This window comes from Canis lupus, chromosome 11 (genome assembly GCF_003254725.2).
Source record: "Canis lupus dingo isolate Sandy chromosome 11, ASM325472v2, whole genome shotgun sequence".
NCBI classification, from domain to species: domain Eukaryota; kingdom Metazoa; phylum Chordata; class Mammalia; order Carnivora; family Canidae; genus Canis; species Canis lupus.
The window spans coordinates 26,840,763-26,859,430 of NC_064253.1; the positions used below are offsets into that span (position 1 = coordinate 26,840,763).

At 35.4% G+C, this 18,668-nt stretch overlaps 1 protein-coding gene across 3 annotated transcripts in view; it reads left to right on the forward strand.

The window, feature by feature from the left end:
* UHRF2 (ubiquitin like with PHD and ring finger domains 2) overlaps nucleotides 1–18,668 on the forward strand; it is a 77,346-nt gene that overhangs the window by 42,972 nt on the left and 15,706 nt on the right. For all 3 annotated transcript variants that reach the window (XM_025432124.3, XM_025432123.3, XM_049116085.1), the window contains 5 exons: nucleotides 5,757–5,866; nucleotides 8,475–8,661; nucleotides 12,399–12,522; nucleotides 12,784–12,891; nucleotides 15,145–15,249. In XM_025432124.3, the coding sequence (XP_025287909.1) occupies nucleotides 5,757–5,866; nucleotides 8,475–8,661; nucleotides 12,399–12,522; nucleotides 12,784–12,891; nucleotides 15,145–15,249 (634 nt within the window). The remainder of the gene's footprint in view (nucleotides 1–5,756; nucleotides 5,867–8,474; nucleotides 8,662–12,398; nucleotides 12,523–12,783; nucleotides 12,892–15,144; nucleotides 15,250–18,668) is intronic.

The following is an 18,668-nucleotide window of genomic DNA, read 5'->3' on the forward strand; positions in this document are numbered from 1 at the left end:
AACAATAAAAATGAAGCTTATCTTGGGGCACCTGGGTGGCTCAGTCATCAAGCATCTGCCTTCTGCTCAGGTCATGATCCCAGGGTCCTGGGATTGAGGCTCAGAGTCAGGTTCCCTGCTCAGCAAGGAGTCTGTTTCTCCCTCTCCCTCTGCCCACTTGTGCTTTCTCTCTCTCTCAAATAAAATCCTTTAAAAAAAAAAAAATCTTGATAACCCAAGTTACCAGACAGAGGTTTTAGAATAATTATGATTAATATGCTCCAGAAAATAGATGAGAAGATGAATTTCAACTGAGAATTGGAATCTGTAATCACATGGAATCTGTGAAATCACTCTAGAACTAAAAAATACGATATCTGAAAGTAAGACTTCATTAAATTGGCTTAACAGTAGAAGATAGTAGTGAACTCAAAGGCAAGTCAGTGAAAAATATCCAAATTGTGAAACCTGGAAAAAACTAGGAGAAACAACAGAAAAAACTGTTGAACGTATGGGACCTGGTGAAAGATACACATTACATCTATTTGTAGTTCCTGAAGAAGAGAAGGGTGAAACGATATTTGAAAATCATCCTACTTTTGAAATTTCTAGCTTTTAGCCCAGATTGAAGTCCTGTGAAACCCTAAGCAGGATAAATACAAAGAAAACACAGCGGCATATTGCAGTAATGCTGCTGAAAACTCAGCTCATGTTCCTTTTGTTTTTATTAGAAATAATATAAGCTATAGAACACAATGGAACAGCATCTGGAACACTGCTAAAAAAAACTCAGAGATGTTACCTGTTTTCATTAGAAATTTCTATCTTGGCTTCATTTTTTGGTAATCAAACCATACCTAAGAATTCAGTACCAACAGACTTGCCCTAAAATACTCAAGAGTTCTGTAGACAGAAGGAAGGTGATCTCAGATAGAAACATGGAAATACAGGAAGGAATGAAAGAACAGAGGAAGGATAACTATATGAGTAAGTACAGACAAGACTATTCACAACAGTAGTAAAGTTTGTGTAGAATAAAATGCATGACAACCATGCAAAAGATGGGGGTTGAAAAATGAAGCTATGAAATTCTGACATCAAGGAAGTAGTGAAATTAAACTTAGATTGATTTCTAGGGTTTATTTACATGGTATATTCTCTAAGAACCACTAAATTAAAATATATTAATAAAATTATTAAAATAAAATTTTAGTCATTAAAATTATGTAAATATTAAGCTATTAACAAATTAATAGGGTGAAATGGACTAATCAAAAAGCAGGCAGTTAAGAGTAAAAGAAACAAAAGGGTAGGTAAAATAGAAAACGTAGCAAAAGAGTAGAAATAAACCCAAATGTCAGCCATTTATATTAACTAAATGTGAGCTAGATATTACTGGTAAACACAAAAATCAACAGGATTAAAACAAAAACAAAACTCATATGCTGTTTATACAAAAGACTCCTTAAAATATGAAGTCACACAAGTTAATATTACAAGGATAGATGGAATTCCAGGTAGATGACAACAGCATAGGTTTTTAATCTCCCTGAATGTCCCTGTGCAAACATATAGGGCAACTAAAATATCTAATCCAAACCTCATGGGCAACATCTTTAACCATTCAGGATATTTATAGTATCCCCTACGAACATCAAAATAGCTGGTGGGATAATTAGCTGAAAACTACAAGACCAATGTGGTATCAGTACCTGTGCAAGAGGTAGGAAAGGGTAACTATAGGATATATGCTGGACCCAAGAACTCTGAAATAATAAAACTAGTTGAGCAAACGGTTTTGAGAAGAGCAACTATGGTAGCCATCTCTCAAGATGACCCCCAGTGATTCCTACTTCAAATATTCACACCGTACCCTCCCACATCTTTCTTTAGGGTTATTCTTGTGACCAGTAGAATATGGCAGAAGTGTTGGTTTACCACTTCCAAGATTCAGTTATAAAAACATTGAAGCTTCCATTTTGGGCTCTCCCAGATCATTTCTTTTGGGGAAGCCAGCTGCCGTGTTGTGAGGATTCATACATCCTGGTGGTCTTGCCCTATTTAAGCCATTAGATCTAGATATCGCAACTCTTGTCAACAGCATGACTGAAACTTTGCAAGATCTTGAGTGAGAACTACCCAGCTGTGCTACTCCCAAATACCCAATTCACAGAAACTATGAGGTAATTTTTGTCTTAAGCTGCTAGTTTTAGGATGACTCGTTATGTGACAGCAAAGACTAAAGCTAAAAGGGGTATGCAGACCAGTTTAGATGAGTACAAGCAGTGTGCAGTAAGATTTTGAAAGGATTAGAGTCCAGCGAGCTCTCAAAATAATCTAGCTAAAACTATTCAGGACAAAGCTCCATACAGAAAAACTACTGGAAATGCAATCCAAATTGACTAGAATAGGGACAATGAAGACAAAAGAAAAAAGATTTAGTTAAAAATAGGGAAGGGGAATAGAGCTAGGAGATTTCAAAAAGTAAGCTTCCATAGTACCTTTTTTAAAAAAAATAATTTGAGGCATAATTTACATGAAGCAATATGTAATATTTTAAGTGAATATTGGCAAGTGTATATAGCCATATCACCACTACAATCAAGATAACATTTTCATCATCTCGGGAAGTTCCTTCGGGTTTCGTTGGATTTCACCACTACCATCAGCATTGGCCCCAGACAACTACTTACTTGCTTTTTTGTCAGATTAGATTTTAGCTACTATGGTTTTGAATACTTCTCAAAAAAATAACAATTAAAAAAAGTGAGTTCTATGGAACTTGGTAGCTGTGAACTAGTAGAGCTAAGTGAAATTATACCCTCTAGGGGGTTCAAGAGATATGTAATTTGACATCAGTGCCTTTTTAAAATTATATTAAGTTAGAAGAAAAGGGAAAAAAAAAAAGTAAGGATGTTAATCCTCATTCCTTCTAAGGAGAGTCTCCCAGAAAGACATGCATGAGTCGAGAAAAGATGAACCAAGGATTTTAAGTGTAGCTAAACTGGCCTTCAGATTAAAGGCTGGAGACCCCATCATTAACTTGGGAGAACTAGGGGAGCTGTTCTCATGGACACTTCCTGGGGAATGTTCTAGAGAATTAGCTTCAGGCCATCAAGATAATTGAAGAAAATTTGACCTAAAGAGTAGTGACAAAAAAAAAAAGAGTAGTGACAAACATTAAAAAATATTTTTACATTTAGAAGTTAGGACTAAAGGAGGTATATAAAGGAGAAAGTATAGTATGTAAGGATTATATGATCTGACATCATAGATACAACTGTAAGATGGCAGAAATACACAAGAGAATTTAAAACTGTTTTAAGTAATCATGACAACTGGTAAGAATGTCCTGTGTGTAATGTAGGATAAGGCAAAGAAGTATTTGTAGCATTCTAATTTAGACATTCCTAGTGTCTTTGATAACTACTTTTTTCTAATTGGGGGAGAAAGGAGAAACAGAGACATTAATTGTTTTTTAAAAAGTATATTTGCCCTTTGGTCCTGAATTTGAACAAAATATTTGTGTGAACTCATGAAGTATTTTGTACATATGTTCCTGTATATGTTTAAATTTTGTAGCTCTGTCCACCTCAAAGTGATCAGCCCAGTTGCACTAAGTTTTTCTAGTGCCTGAAGTATTTTGAAATATTATTTCCACCCAAAAGAAACTGGGCTTCCTTATAGATAGGACTCCAGGGTAGAGACAGAAAATGTGCAAGATGAACTTGGCACATCTTGTCTTAGGGATAACATGGAAACCCACAGGCTGCTAAGTTGTTAGAAAGATTGGGAGTCCACTGGAAGTTCCTATTGGTCAAAGATGGTTGGAACATCAACAAAGAAGATAACTATGTTGGATTGAAGCACCTCAAGTATGTATGTGAATTCTTAGTAATATAGAAGAAACTCATTGGTCACCTATATAGGAGGCTGTTTATTAAAGTTGCCAAAGAAAGCACTTAATCCATATTTTTTATTTAGAGGCTGTTTATTAAAGTTGCCAAAGAAAGCACTTAATCCATATTTTTTATATGATGTATCACTGAGTCACCAAATAATTGATGGGGTCAAGTTTCCTTTATGGAATTTTAGCAAATAAATGAGAAAGGAATGCTAGAACTAGAACATCAACACTTTAAACCCCGGTGAATTAATCTTAGCATTGAGTATAGATAGCTGCTGTCATCATAGGAAAAGACAACTAAATAAACTGGGTGCTTCCTAATAGAATAGACGTATAAATCACCAAAACATGAACCTGGATTTGATGAAACATTTCTAAATGCAAGGATTGGCAAAAAGGGCCAGATAGTAGTTTTAACCTTTGACAGCCAAATGGTCTCCACTGTCACAACTACTCAACTCTGCCATTGTAGCACAAAACCAACCATAGAGAATACATAAGTGAGTTAGGTGTAGCTATATTGCAGTAAAACTTTATTTAAAAAACAGGCAGTGGAACAGGGTTTTCAACCTCTACTCTGGATACAGCTATCAATTTACTGAAAATACAAATACCAAAAAAATCTACTTAAATTATGCTTTGGGAATGCAAATACCAAAATCAAGATAAGACTTGACTGTCAGATAAAATATTGAGGCAACTCTATAGGACAAATGGTGATGGTTCTTCAGGTTGTAAAGAAAAAGCTAATGTGGGTAACACAGGCAAAGCTATATGATATGCTTAGGAAGACAGGTGGTAAGACTGAGGAAAATTAAGGTAAATATAACTCCTGGAATAAAAGAGATTGATGTTGGGAGGGAGCTTGTCAAGGGCTTCTGAGGTAAACTGTTCTGTCTCCTCATGGTTGGTGACTACAGGATGTATACCTTATAACTGATTAAGCTATATACATTTATGCAGTTGTCTGCATTTGTGAATATCTGACATTAAGTTTTAAAAGTGTTGCATGTGAAAATATGCAAAAGTTCACCAAGCACATTCTAACCCCCCAAAAAGTACACTTGTGATGCAGAATGCATTTCTAGAGGTAGAGACATTTCATAAGATGATTTAAGAATCCTAAATCTAGGGCAGCCCCGGGTGGCTCAGCAGTTTGGCACCGCCTTGGGCCCAGGGGCCTGTCCTGGAGACCCGAGATTGAGTCCCATGTTGGGTTCCCTGCGTGGAGCCTGCATCTCCTTCTGCCTGTGTCTCTGCCTCCCTCTCTCTCTCTCTCTCTCTATCTCTCTCTCTCTTTCTCTCTCTCTCTCATGAATAAATAAATAAAATCTTAAAAAAAACAAATCCTAAATCTATAACCAAAGTTGACAGAGTAAAAGGAGAAATCTATATATAATATCCATAATAATAGCAGGAAACTTTGAAGAAGCATATGCAAGCAGGTGTAAATTCAACACAAAATATTGAATATGACTTAGTATCTGAAGGACTTTTCATTTTAATGTCCTCTTTTTACCCAGAGACTATATTTACTAGAAATATGTTGTAAGGAAATCTTTTATTTTGGTTGATAATCATTTCATCTAGTGTTTAAATTTACTAGATAACCAATTCAAGCCAGATAATCTTGGTGAAGTCTGTAGCTTTTTTCCTAATATTACACTAAAATTACACTTAACTTTGAATAGTAACTAATCACTGTTGGACTTTTCCTGCCATTGGAAACAATAGCTCAAAGTGATTAGAATAGCTACAATCCCAATTTTAAATCAACAAAGTTCAGTGGGTTTCCCAAATGACTCTTAATTGTTTGTATATGGCTTAGATTTTGCTGGCAAAATTTAACTTTTCTTCTTTTTTTAAACAGGGGTTCTGAAGGAAAACTAAATGACTGCCAGATAAGATTCGTAAATGAAATATTTAAGATCGAGAAACCTGGAGCTCATCCCCTGTCGTTGGCAGATGGAAAGTTTTTAAGTATGGATTTTTCTTGTGGATTTAGAGTACATATGTTGTATTTGGTTGGTATTTTAACCACCCAGGAAATAACTTTTGAGAAAATATAAAACTTGTAGATCATACAAACATTTTCAAGACAATAATTTTGATGTAAGATCCATTTTGGTTTAATGGATTTAATGGAGTTTTTTCAATGGCAAAATTTGTTTTCAAAAAAATATTTTCTCGGCATTTTATTGACATTTTCTTGGTTCCTTGATTGTAGATTCTATCCAAATAACCCATTTGGTAATTTTGTGACTACCTAAGATTGATTTTTCATAATGAGACCTATTTTATATGAGTAGATAGAGTCTGACTGACAGTAATGGATCGTTGAGCCTTGAATTTCTAGGAGGTAATAAATGAAGTTTAAACAATTGTAAGAATATTAGAATGTAGCCCTACCTTTTCATTGTACATATTGTATTTGCTTAATATTCTGTAGCTAGTTGATAACAGACTAGATTCTGGATCTTAAGTCATGGTTCAATCACTATCTTTCCAAATAGATTACTGTCTCATACTCTATTAATTCTGGATTTTTTGTGGGAAGCAATTTATTGGCTTTGTGCCATATGTCAATATCTAGTATATTTAATTTTTTTAAGATTTTTTTTAAGTAATCTCTACAGACAACATGGGGCTCAAACTTACAACCCCAAGATCAAAAGTCGCATGCTCTACCAACTGAGCCAGCCACAAGCCTCAATATCTTAGTATTACTTTAGAAAAATACTCCCAGCTAAAGCCTTTTGTTTAACCTTGCAAGATTACAGCAAGACAATATTTTTTTTGAGACTGCAGCGCTGATATATCTAGATTTGAATTAAGAACCTTCAGGCATACTCTGTATGAGGACTTGTATGATTACATACTATAAGTAAAGGTAACTTAAGTACACCTATTTCTTTTTTCTTTCTTTCTTTTTTAAAACTTATTTTATTTTTTAGAGTGCAGGGGTGTGGTAAGGGCAGAGAAAGAGAATTTCTCAAGCAGACTCCCCCCCACCCCCCGAGCCTGGAGCCTGAAGCAGGGCTCCATCTCACAACCCAGAGATCATGACCTGAGCTGAAATCAAGAGTCAGGTGCTTAACCAACTGAGCCACCCCGGTGTCCCTGAGTAAACCAATGTAATGTGACTTAGTCATTCTCAGTAAAACACAATAGAAAACCAAGATAGATGAGGGGTTTTTGTCTTTGTTCTCTCTCAGTTATATTTGCATGTATTCTGCTCTCTCTCATTGTCCGTATGTATTCTGCTCTTTCTCATTGTCCGTATCTCTCCTCTGCCTAATACTAATTACAGAATAGCCACAACTTTAAACTTGTATGTAAAGAAATCATTTCAAAGCCACAGCCAGACTGTCTTTGATCACATCACTCTCCATACCAGAAATCTACGCGCCAAAGGCATGTTTGTAGATCTCTTATGCATCCATTACTTATATGTTATCATGGCTCCCTTAGTGGAAATGAAACAGAGTTATCATCTGACATTCATTAGCAAGAATAGCAGTGACCATTCAAAGAGAGTACTGAAATCCATGCCTTTCCCCTCCTCCTCTTTTTCCCCCATATGATTCCCCATTTCTCACATATTTGCCAGATCAGCTCAAATACGGTAAATTTCCTTACAAATGTATTGTGTACATTTGTCAGAAATTCAAAATCTAGAACAATAGTAATTTAAATATAAGACTCCTAGGATGTAATCACCCTAGCAATGTATATCATTGTAGACATCTTCCATTATCTACATAATTCATCTTTGTGTATTAAAAATAAAATTTCTGCAGTTTCCTTTTTGAATTTTAGATATCTGATTACCTCTGTGTTATAGTTCTTGTAAACTTACCTTATTTTTAATAAAATCTTTCCAGCCATTTCTCTTTAGATATTTAAATTTGATTTTTGGTATTACAAACATGAAGATTTTTTCACGTGCATATGTATATTTTAGAATTTCAAGGGAACACTTTGACAAAGGTGTTTGTATTTAGATAGTTTGGGGGGGGGGGGCAATAAATGCTACACCTCTCACTTGCCAGAGTTCTGAATCAGTTGACAAATAAGATAAAAATCAACTGAGTTTAGAAATGCTATTTCTGTTACTGCTAAAAAGTGTGTTGGGGGCATAGCTTGAATGGGATTCAAAATGGGCTTGCTTACTCTTAACAAAATCAGTCCTCCTCCTCCTAGGTTAAGCCCACTCAAGGAAAGGTTTAGGTCTGAGGAGAATACATGGTATTTAATAGTTCCATTTATTAAATAGTTTGATCCAAACAACTTTGCTCCACAGAATGTTGTATTCCCGTGAAATTTAAAGATACCTTTTGGTGCCCTGGTGAGTTCACTGCATTGCCCCTGGAACTTTCAGTCGAGTCAACACAAATTTTAAAGGCAAGAGTATACAAGTATAGAATGAAGCTCAGGCATTTATTCTTAAAGTCTCACTCTTGATTATTCTTTGTAGTTTTTCCCTATTCATTAAAAAAGCTGTCTGCTATTTTATGTGTTTTTCTTTATAAGATTCATAGATGTAAAAATTATCTTAAGACTGGGCTTGTTACAATTTTATTAATAGGGAAAAATGATCCTGAGTGTGACATTTGTGGTGGAGATCCAAATAAGAACTGCCGTTCTTGCTCCTGTCATATATGTGGTGGAAAACAGGAACCCAACATGCAGCTTCTATGTGATGAATGTAACATGGCCTATCATATTTACTGCCTGAATCCACCTTTGGATAAGGTCCCTGAAGAGGAGTACTGGTATGATCATCAGGGTTTTTTGTTGTTGTTACTGTGTTAAGAATTGAATGTGAAATATGTATTTGAACCACCAAAAGGAAATTTCTGAAGATATATAATGTGTATTAAAGATCTTAAAACTTTTATAGCCAGTGGTTACTTGGCATTGACAACTTTATTTGGTTATTACAACAGCTTGTGAACTGGTCTGTAGCTCCATTTTTCAATCCTTGCAGTCCTTCTTCTAATAATGAGTCTGTATTCTTTCAAAAATGCAAATCTGATTGTGTTAACTCCTTTACTTTAGAGGCTTTATGTCGCCCTACAGGGACTTGGAAAATACTTTTTTAGTTGATTTCTCCAGATGTATTTCTAGTCATTTTCCTCTTTCATTTTCCCAAATGTTCTATACTCTGGCCAGATTAAATATCTTTCAGCTCCTTAAGTAAGTTGTATTCTTTCTCTCCTCTGGGCTTTTACACTTGACACATTTTCTCTTGGAAGCATTTTCATCTTTGCTTAACCTTCAGGATGATATTTATCCTTCAGGTTCTCACTTAATTATGACTTCAACTGGGAAAGCCTTTGTGGGTGGTCCCCTCTACCCCCCCCCCCCCGTTATTTTATTATTTTCATTTCTTACACTTTTTAATTTTTAATTTTTTTAATTTAAATTCAGTTAACATATGATGTATTATTAGTTTCAGAGGTAGAATTCAGTGATTGACTCATCAGTCATGTAGTACCCAGTGCTCACTACATTGTGTGCACTTCAATTTATATATATATGAAAACAAACACAGTATCTGTGAAGTGCCATAAAATGAGGTGTGCCTGTAATAACCTCACAATTGGGTAGCTGGTATGACTGTGAAGAATAGATTGTTTTCATTCCTTTGGCCTCTCCCCACCTGCTGGGAAGGTGGTTACTGTATTACCACAGAGGCTGTAAGGGTGGGAGAAGGGAAGGCATATAACTCAGTCCTTTCATTCCCTACCTCTACCTTGCATGGTCATCAATTGAATTTTACCATCTATAAACTGTAATTATATTTCCTCTAAAGTCTCATATATTTTACTTTTTATTTCTGTTTAGGATAGTTGTTTTTCTCTACTGTGTAAACTCCTCTACCTGCCCTCACAGTTCCATAACTTTACATTTTCAGGAACTTCACTACTGTAGTTCTCAAATTGCCATTAGTGGGTCATTCTCATTAGTATCCTGGAATCTATTGTATTCCAAACACACAGACCCTCTTCTCTTCATCCCATTTCTTTGCTTCCTTTTATGGCAAAGCTTCTGAAGAGCTCTCTGCATTGACTTCTACTTCCTCTCTTCCCATTCATACCTTGGCTCTCCAGTTGGACTTTCCTTCCACAGCTACACTGTACTTATGTTAGCCTCCAAGACACTTTCTGTGTTGCCAGATCCAGTGGTCACTTCTAGGTCCTTTTGTTACTTGTACTTCTCAACTCCCTGTCTTTATAGGTTGTATGATACTATATGACCTAATTTTCATCATACTCACTTGGCCTGTCCTTCTTCATCTGTTTTCTCCTATCAGATTTGAGTTTTCCATAGCACTACTCACTTGGCTTTTTGTCTCCGTGCTTGTTCCCTGGATGACCTCCTCCAGTCATGAGACTTTAAATATCAAGCTAACAAGGTTTTAAATTTTTCAAGATCCTTGTATCTAATCTTCCCTGAGCTCTCTATTCCTGTATTCATTCAACTGTTTACTTCATGGGCATCAAAAGATTAGTCCAAGTGGAGATCTTGATTTCCATAAATACATCCCCTAAAATCCTGCTTCTTCCTCAGTCTTCAGTAAATGCTGTAATTATCTACTTACTGAGGCTGAAAAGCTAAACTTCATGTTTGATTCTCTCTTCATCCTCCTCATGTATTCTACATATAATACATGAGTAGGTCTTGTCAGTTCTCTGTCCTCTTTCTCCACTCTCCCCCTTCAGTCCAAACCAGCACTTCCCTGAAACTGCATAATAAATGCCTGACTATGCATTGCTTTACCAGCTATACTTTCTCCCATAACAGCAGCACGATCTTATTTAGTCCTGAATCAGGTTACTCCTCTCTCTAAAACCCCCTCATGTCTTCCTCTTGCACTGAGATGGCATGTGCTTAGGTTTTCTTCAGACTTGGCCCTGCCTGATGTATAACCTCATTGCTTATTTCTGTGCAGTTTATTTTGCTAAACTTCAGACCCACCCACCTTCATGTTTTTCAAGCATACCATTCTCAGGACTTTTCTACTTGATGATGTCTTTTTGCCCATAATGCACTCCCTGGCTTCTTCATAGGACTGATTTCCTTTGGTCTTAACTGTAATAGCACCTCAAACTACTCTATCTAAAGACACATACCGGACGAGCACTGGGTGTTATACTGCGTGTTGGCAAATCGAACTCCAATTAAAAAAATATACAAAAAAATAATAAGAACACATACCATTTCTAATCACTTAGCACCCACATAACCCTGATGTATCTCCTTTATAGAACTTTCTGAAATTGTTTCACTATATGTACTAGTTTTCTTTACTCTGTACAAACATTCTGATCAGTTATCCCCAGCACCAAAATGGTGCCTGATTATCTTTTTTATTTCTCCAAATCCAGTTGTTCACATGTTCAACCTCTGAACTAATTTTCTCACCAGAAATGGTATCTGCTTTGCCCCTACATGCACTGATGAAATTATAGTTTTAGAGGTTAGCACATTGGGTAAAATCTAGTCTTAAGAACAAATTAATTTTTTGAATCCTCCTGATTTCCCAATTAGAAGGGGTTTTACTTAATAATATTTATTACCTTCTCCTGTATTTTAATTTTTTGCCTTGATTTTGCATCTATATATTACAACCTAATTAATTTTCTTAGAATCAGGGACAGAATTAGGTTTTCTTTCCTCTAGTACTAAACAAAATATTTTGTAATTAAGCAGTCAGAATTACTGGTGGGCATAGATGTCTTTTTTGCTCTAGAGACTATATGGAAAAATAATTAAAACGGAAAGCATAGGCACATTAACGATTAATGAGGGGGCAGTGGCCAGTTGATCTTTGTTCAAGTTTGCATTCCTTGGTGATATAGGCAGCTTCATCTGATTCTACAGACTTATTTATACTTTGCTTTTTAGGAATGATTTAAGGTAGCTCATAATGATAAACAAATTATAGTAGTGTGACCAACTGCAAATAGGCTAAAAGACAAAAAGTATAGGAATTAAAATAGAACCTAGAGATAAGGCTTATATAAACAAGCATCCTTGGATCCTGTATATTATATCTGATAGATTATACATTTTTGACTTTGAGAGTTTTAATAACCATTTTAGATGGAGATGTAACCAATTCATTTGCATCATTAAATATTCAGTCTAGGATCATCTATTCTTGCTACTTCTGTATTAATAATTAGGAACTTCAAATGAATAAATTCTATTCTCCAGGTTAATGATAAGATCAGAGTTTATAGTACTATTTGAGTTGGACAGCTTTGTCTGGCTTTTGAATAATCTTTTACATTCTTTAAAGGAATGATAAGGTTTTGGTTTGGGATTTTTTTCCTGCTAGCTTAACCATGTAAATATTTTGAAAAGTTTAATATTTAAATGCCACCTGAAGATCTGTGATATGCACCAAGTATTACATCTTAAAATTTGTTCTGACCTAGAAAGGCCATTCTGTCACTGCTTTAATAATATGGTATTATCAAAATTCCTTTTTATTTTAAAGGTATTGTCCTTCTTGTAAAACTGATTCCAGTGAGGTTGTAAAGGCTGGTGAAGGACTCAAGATGAGTAAAAAGAAAGCAAAGATGCCATCAGCTAGTACCGAAAGCCGGAGAGACTGGGGCAGGGTAAAGAAGAAATTCTCCTTTTCCTCCTAGTTGTAACGTTTATAACTGTAATGCAAGTTATAACGTTTCAATACCAACAGTAGTAGTGATATAAATTACATTTTCTATCTCAAAAAGATTAATAAATTACTGTATTGTTTACTTTTGCTATAACTGTTACGTTAATTATATAAGTAGGTTTCTATTTTATTCTCATGGGAACTAAGGGCTTTAATATTTGACATAACTAGTTTCTCAAACAGCTTATTTGTTAACTTGTAGGGAATGGCCTGTGTTGGTCGCACTAGAGAATGTACTATTGTTCCTTCTAATCATTATGGACCTATTCCTGGGATTCCTGTTGGATCGACATGGAGATTTAGAGTTCAGGTATGTTTTATATTGGCTTTTTGAAAGGGTGAAGTTGGAGATAGTTAAAACTGTAGCATTGTCAGTATCTATTGATTACAAGTGGACTAAATAGTGTTAGAATGAAAGATTCTCTATAGGATGTGTAAGCTCTTCCTTATACTTTAAGACAGAGGGCCATACATTATGGAATTAGGCATCACCTATGCCTTTTCATCACTTAGTTTTAATGTTCTGAAAGTTAACATTATTGTTAAGCTTTCTAGAGGATTTTTTTTTTTTTTGCTAAGAATTTAATATTTGAAAATATTAAATTTTTTTTTCTTTCTGTAAGTTCTCATTTAATGTCATTGAAGTTCAAGAAAGCTTGCTTCAGGTGTTTTGCCTGGGGCTTATCCTTTTGAATGAATGCTAAGTTGTTGATCAGAGGAAGTGACCAGATAACCCAAGGATAAAATTACTTCTCTCTTCATCTTGAAGGCTCTATTGTATTCATTTCTAACTTCTTGTTTAGAATGGTTTTATCATTATAGAGAACTTAAAAGTTTTTCATCTTTTTGTCTCAAAGATAACCACTTAAAATCGTTGTTTCTACTGCTTTTGTCTTCATATTTTAGTTTATGAACTTTTTTCTATGGAAGATGAGCATTTAGTTGAACACATTCTTTGTTTTCCCATCCTTGCAATGGTTATATTATAATTTTGGCTAAATCCATATGCATGTTTTATAGTATGACTTTAGCTCTTTAAATACAGTAAAAAAAAAAAAACTACAAAGAAATATAAATAGAATAAAAAGTACACTTAGTATATTCTTAATTGCCTTGTTTGTTTGCTTCATTTTTTTGTATCCTTGTTACTAATTTATTCCCAAACTCTAAAAGCTCTATTGATACAGTCTCAGATGAGTTTAAGGTTGTTGGCCTGAGCACAACTACAAGGATGGATTTGCCATTTAGGAAATGGGGAAGAGTTAGATTTATTTTCATCAGAGTTGGTGAGGTTGGGAATCCAGTGGTCCTGTCTTCTGGAGTACCTGGTGTTTTCAAGGTCTAAACTTGGGTTCTAATGCTTTTATTAGCTCTCATTGGCTTCTAATGTATGTCTTTCCCTACCCTACTATGCAGGCTTGGATTTCAGTTTCTTTTTCTCTAAGAACAATAATATGATAAATAATTCTAATACTTAGCTCAGGGATTTTGAAGTACACAAAGTGACACTGTTTTAGTGAACCAAAATTGAAGATATGTGGGAAGAAGCAGTAGGCCAGTGGAGTAATAGAATAGCATGAATAAATTTAACATATTAGGAAGCATGTGTGGATAACATGGCATAGTTTTGGCTCAAACATATATGTTCTATGAAGGAGAAGCTGGGATAAGAGTTAAGGCTGAGAAAGTAGGTAGGAGCCAGACTGAGAGAAGGTAAATATGTAATACTTGGGGCTTACTATACAATATGACCATTTAATTATGATTTAAGCAGTTGAATATTAAAAAGCAGATTTGTTCTTCAAAGTATCCTTCTGTTTGTAATGGGTAGAATGGGGTTTGAAGGGAAAAACTGGAGGCAGTGAAAAAGGATGTTTATAGCATTCATGACTCAAACTAAGATTACAGCAGTTGAGTAGAAAAAGATGTATTTGAGAGATTTAGGAGATTGAATCAGCAGTATTTGTGACCAAAATAGGTTTGAAGAATAGTGGAGAAGAATGAGTCTAAAATGACTGTTGCCTGGGATGGCTGGGCTGCTCAGGATGCTCAGTTAAGCATCCTATTACTTGATTTTGACTCAGTTCATGATCTCAGGGTCATGAGATTGAGCCCCTGCTTAAGATTCTGTCTCTCCCTCTCCCCTTCCCCCACTTATATGAACTCTCTCTCACAAAAAAAAAGAAAATGATTCTTGGCCTTCTGATGTGGCTAGCGAGCAGTGCCATAATTAGGAGAAGAAATAAGATAGGAAGGCATCTGGACCACTGATAACAAATTCTATTTTACCCATGTTTTGTTGTAATGACCAGTAGACCTTAAATGATAATTATTTAATAATTATTTTGAAACTCGATATTGGGTCTGAGCAGTTTTAAGGTCATCAGCCTTAGTACCTAAGGGATATATGGTTGGGGAAAAAATAAGATTGGTGAGCAGAAAAGAACTGTAAATGACATTCAGTTCTTAGTTGGAAGCCCTTAGGCTCCAAGAATACATGTGAAAACATTTTGTAAATATAACGACTATTCAAAAGTATTTTGAGACTCTCTTTATTTCATAGGTGAGCGAAGCAGGTGTCCATCGGCCACATGTTGGTGGAATTCATGGTCGAAGTAACGATGGGGCTTATTCTCTTGTCCTTGCTGGTGGATTTGCAGATGAAGTAGTAAGTCATGATACAGTTTTGTTCTTTAGAACTTGTCCTGATCCTTCAGTAAAATGCAGAAGCTTTTTCTCGTATATATCAAATCCCATCTTTATTTTTAGCATAGTTTTTATGGTGAAGTGGTCACTTCTATAGAAATTACAGGATAATGGGATCCCTGGTGGCTCATCAGTTTGGTGCCTGCCTTTGGCCCAGGGCGTGATCCTGGAATCCTGGGATCGAGTTCCACATCAGGCTCCTTGCATGGAGCCTGCTCTCCCTCTGCCTATGTCCCTGCCCCTCTCTCTCTCTCTCCCCCCGTCTCTCTGTGTCTCATGAATAAATGAATAAAATCTTTAAAAATAAATAAAAATAATTTTTTTTTAAAAATTACAAGATAAATCAATTGGCAGTCTTTAATCTTTATATGTTCTGATTTATTTATATTTGTGGTAACTGTGGCAATAAAAATACATTCTCTGTAGAGTTCATCTTCTTAAACTTATTTTGGGATATTGTAGATTGGCATGTAGCATTATAAATATTACAGAGGTGCCCTTTACCCATTTCACCCCCAGTGGTGACACCTTGCTAAACTGTAGTACAATATCACAACAGGATATTGACATTACATTTCAGGTCACTGAAAATTTCCCTTACTACACGTGTCCCTCATGTTGCCCTTTGATAGCCACATGTACTGTATCTGCCCTCCCTTAAACTCTCCTTAACCCCTGACAACCACTAATCTGTTCTCCATTTCTATAATTTTGTTACTTCAAAAATTTTTATAAGTAGAGGAGCACATGGGTGACTCAGTTAAGTATCTAACTCTTGATTTCCACTTGGGTCATGATCCTCAGGGCCATGGGGAGGGGGAGCCCTGAGTGGGCCTCTGCACTGAGTGGAGAGTCTGGTTGAGATTCTCAGTCTCCCTCACCCTCGGCCCCCTCCCCCCCTCACTCGGGTGCACATATTCTTTCTCTCAAAATCTTTTTAAAAAGTTTTATAAGTGGAATCATATAGTGTATGACCTTTGGGAATGGCACTTTTCACTCAGCACAATTCTCAAATTGTGGCATATATTAATAGTTTATTCTTTTTTATTGCTGAGTAGTATTTCATGCTATAGGTCTGCCACAATTTGTTTAACCACTCTTTGAAGAGCATTCAGATTGTTCCAGTTTCTGAGTTTTACAAATAACTGCAATAAACATTTGGGTACAGGTTTTTTAATAAATATAAGTCTTCATTTCTCTGATAAATGCCTAGAAGTGCATTATGGGGTTATAAGGTAGTTGAATGTTTAGTTTTTTAAGAAACTGCCAAATTGTTTTCCAGAGCACTGTACCACTTTACATTCCTATTAGCTGTGTGTAAGTGATCCAGTTTCTCTGCATTCTTGCCCTCATTCAGTGTTGTTGCTTTATTTTACTTTAGCCATTCTGATAGATATGTAGTGAGATCTCATTGTGGTTTTAGTTGATAATTCCCTAATGGCTGGTGATGATGGACGTGATTTGCTTTTTTGCTATGTGTATAGCCTCTTTGGTGATATATTTTTATCTTGCCCATTTTCTGATTGAGACATATTTAGTTTTTTTTCTGGTATTATTTGAATATGTAGTTTGCAGGTATTTTCTCCCAGTCTGTTTCGTTGGTTTGTTTCAATGGTATATTATAATGATGAATTAAAGCAACTATGTAGAGGCTAAGATGTATGTTTTCAGACAAAGGTAGAAAAGTTTGCCATTTTTCTGACAGGCAGATTTGGCAGTATATTTACATTAGCATGGCAAAGGAAACTGAAGATGGAAATATGCAAGGTAATTATTTGAGTACTTATTTAACATGCATATTTTTAAGCTGTATTTTTCAGAAATACAAGGATGTTGTATGTTTTTTTTACAGTTGGCACTTAATTTTTTTTTTAAGGCTTTTTAAGGAGACAGGCCAACTAAAAGTGGGATCTTTTCAACATGTTTTTAGCATCGAGCCAGTTGTGTTTGATCTGGTCTCTGACATTTGTGTGTGAGACCTTGGCCTAATTGTTTTACTCCAGTAAACCTCAGTTTCCCCGTGTGTAAAATAGAAAAAATAGTATCACCATTTTATATCAAAATTCTTGATATTAAATGAGGTAATTTATGTAGAATTAGTATATAACAAGGATTCAAACAATTGTATTGTCTGTAGCAGAAGCTTATCTTAATATACAAAATATAAACATGTGGAAGTGAAAACAAGTACCAAGTTGAATTGGGATGGTTATTATTCCCGTTTTCCTCATCTTTTGAATATAGTTACTAGTCAAACATTAAACATTTGTAGAGAAAAGTACTGTTGAGCTTTTAATTATGGGTCTTAAGCAATTAACTCAGTCAATTAAATAATGTAACGGTAATTCATTTTGGAACTAAAACACATGGGCTTAGATTGCCAGCTAACATGTATCTGGAGATGTTAATATATTTTATAAGCAATTTCAATCTTTTGATCTCTTAGTGCAGGCAGGTCATATCTACAGAAATAGGAGAAGGAAATGTGAATAAATTTTTCTCATTTGAGAAAAAAATTTGTTTTGAAACCATTAGTATAACATTCATGGAGCCCATGATCCTTGTTCTGTTCAGATAAATGGAAGTGAAACTACTGAATACCTGTTGATAAACTAGTTAATATTTTAGTCTAGTAATTTGACAATCAAATGCTAGTTTTAGTGCCCTTTGTTAGGGTGACCTTACATGAGGAATGAGGACCCAGAAAGATGATCTGCCTTTTATAATTGTCCTGAGAAGTAGTTTGCTCAGTGATCAGGAACAGATTCTGAAACCAAACTCTCTGGGTTTGTGTCCTGGTGCCATCTCTTACTAGTTTTAAATGACCTTATGCAAGTTAATGAACCTCTGCCTCATCTATAAAATAAGGCAGAGGGAAATTAAAAATTACTTATTTCATAGGGTTAATGTGAATATTAAAAGAATCATGTGTATAATGCTTAGCCTAACTTCACACAGACACAGAGTAAATGCTAGGTAGGTATTGTTATCAGCAGTAGTGGTAGTATCCGGTTTTGCAAACAGGCATATTTTTTAAAAATTTATTCATGAGAGAGAGAGAGGCAGAGATGCAGGCAGAGGGAAAAGCATACTCCCTGGAGGGAGCCAGATCTGGGACTCAATCCCAAGACCCCGGAATGATGCCCTGAGCTGAAGGCAAACACTCAACCACTGAGCCACCCAGGTGTCCCAAACATAAGGGATATTATGAGAGAAACTGGCAGAGATTAAAACTGTATTCTAGATAGCTTTGAATTAAGGAATCATTAAAGGTGTCTGGGAAAAGTTTAATGATCTTAACTATGCTTTAGGATATTTACCTTATAGTCTTTGGTCACAGGTACTGAGAAGATTGAGATAAAGGTCTTTTGCTTGATAAAA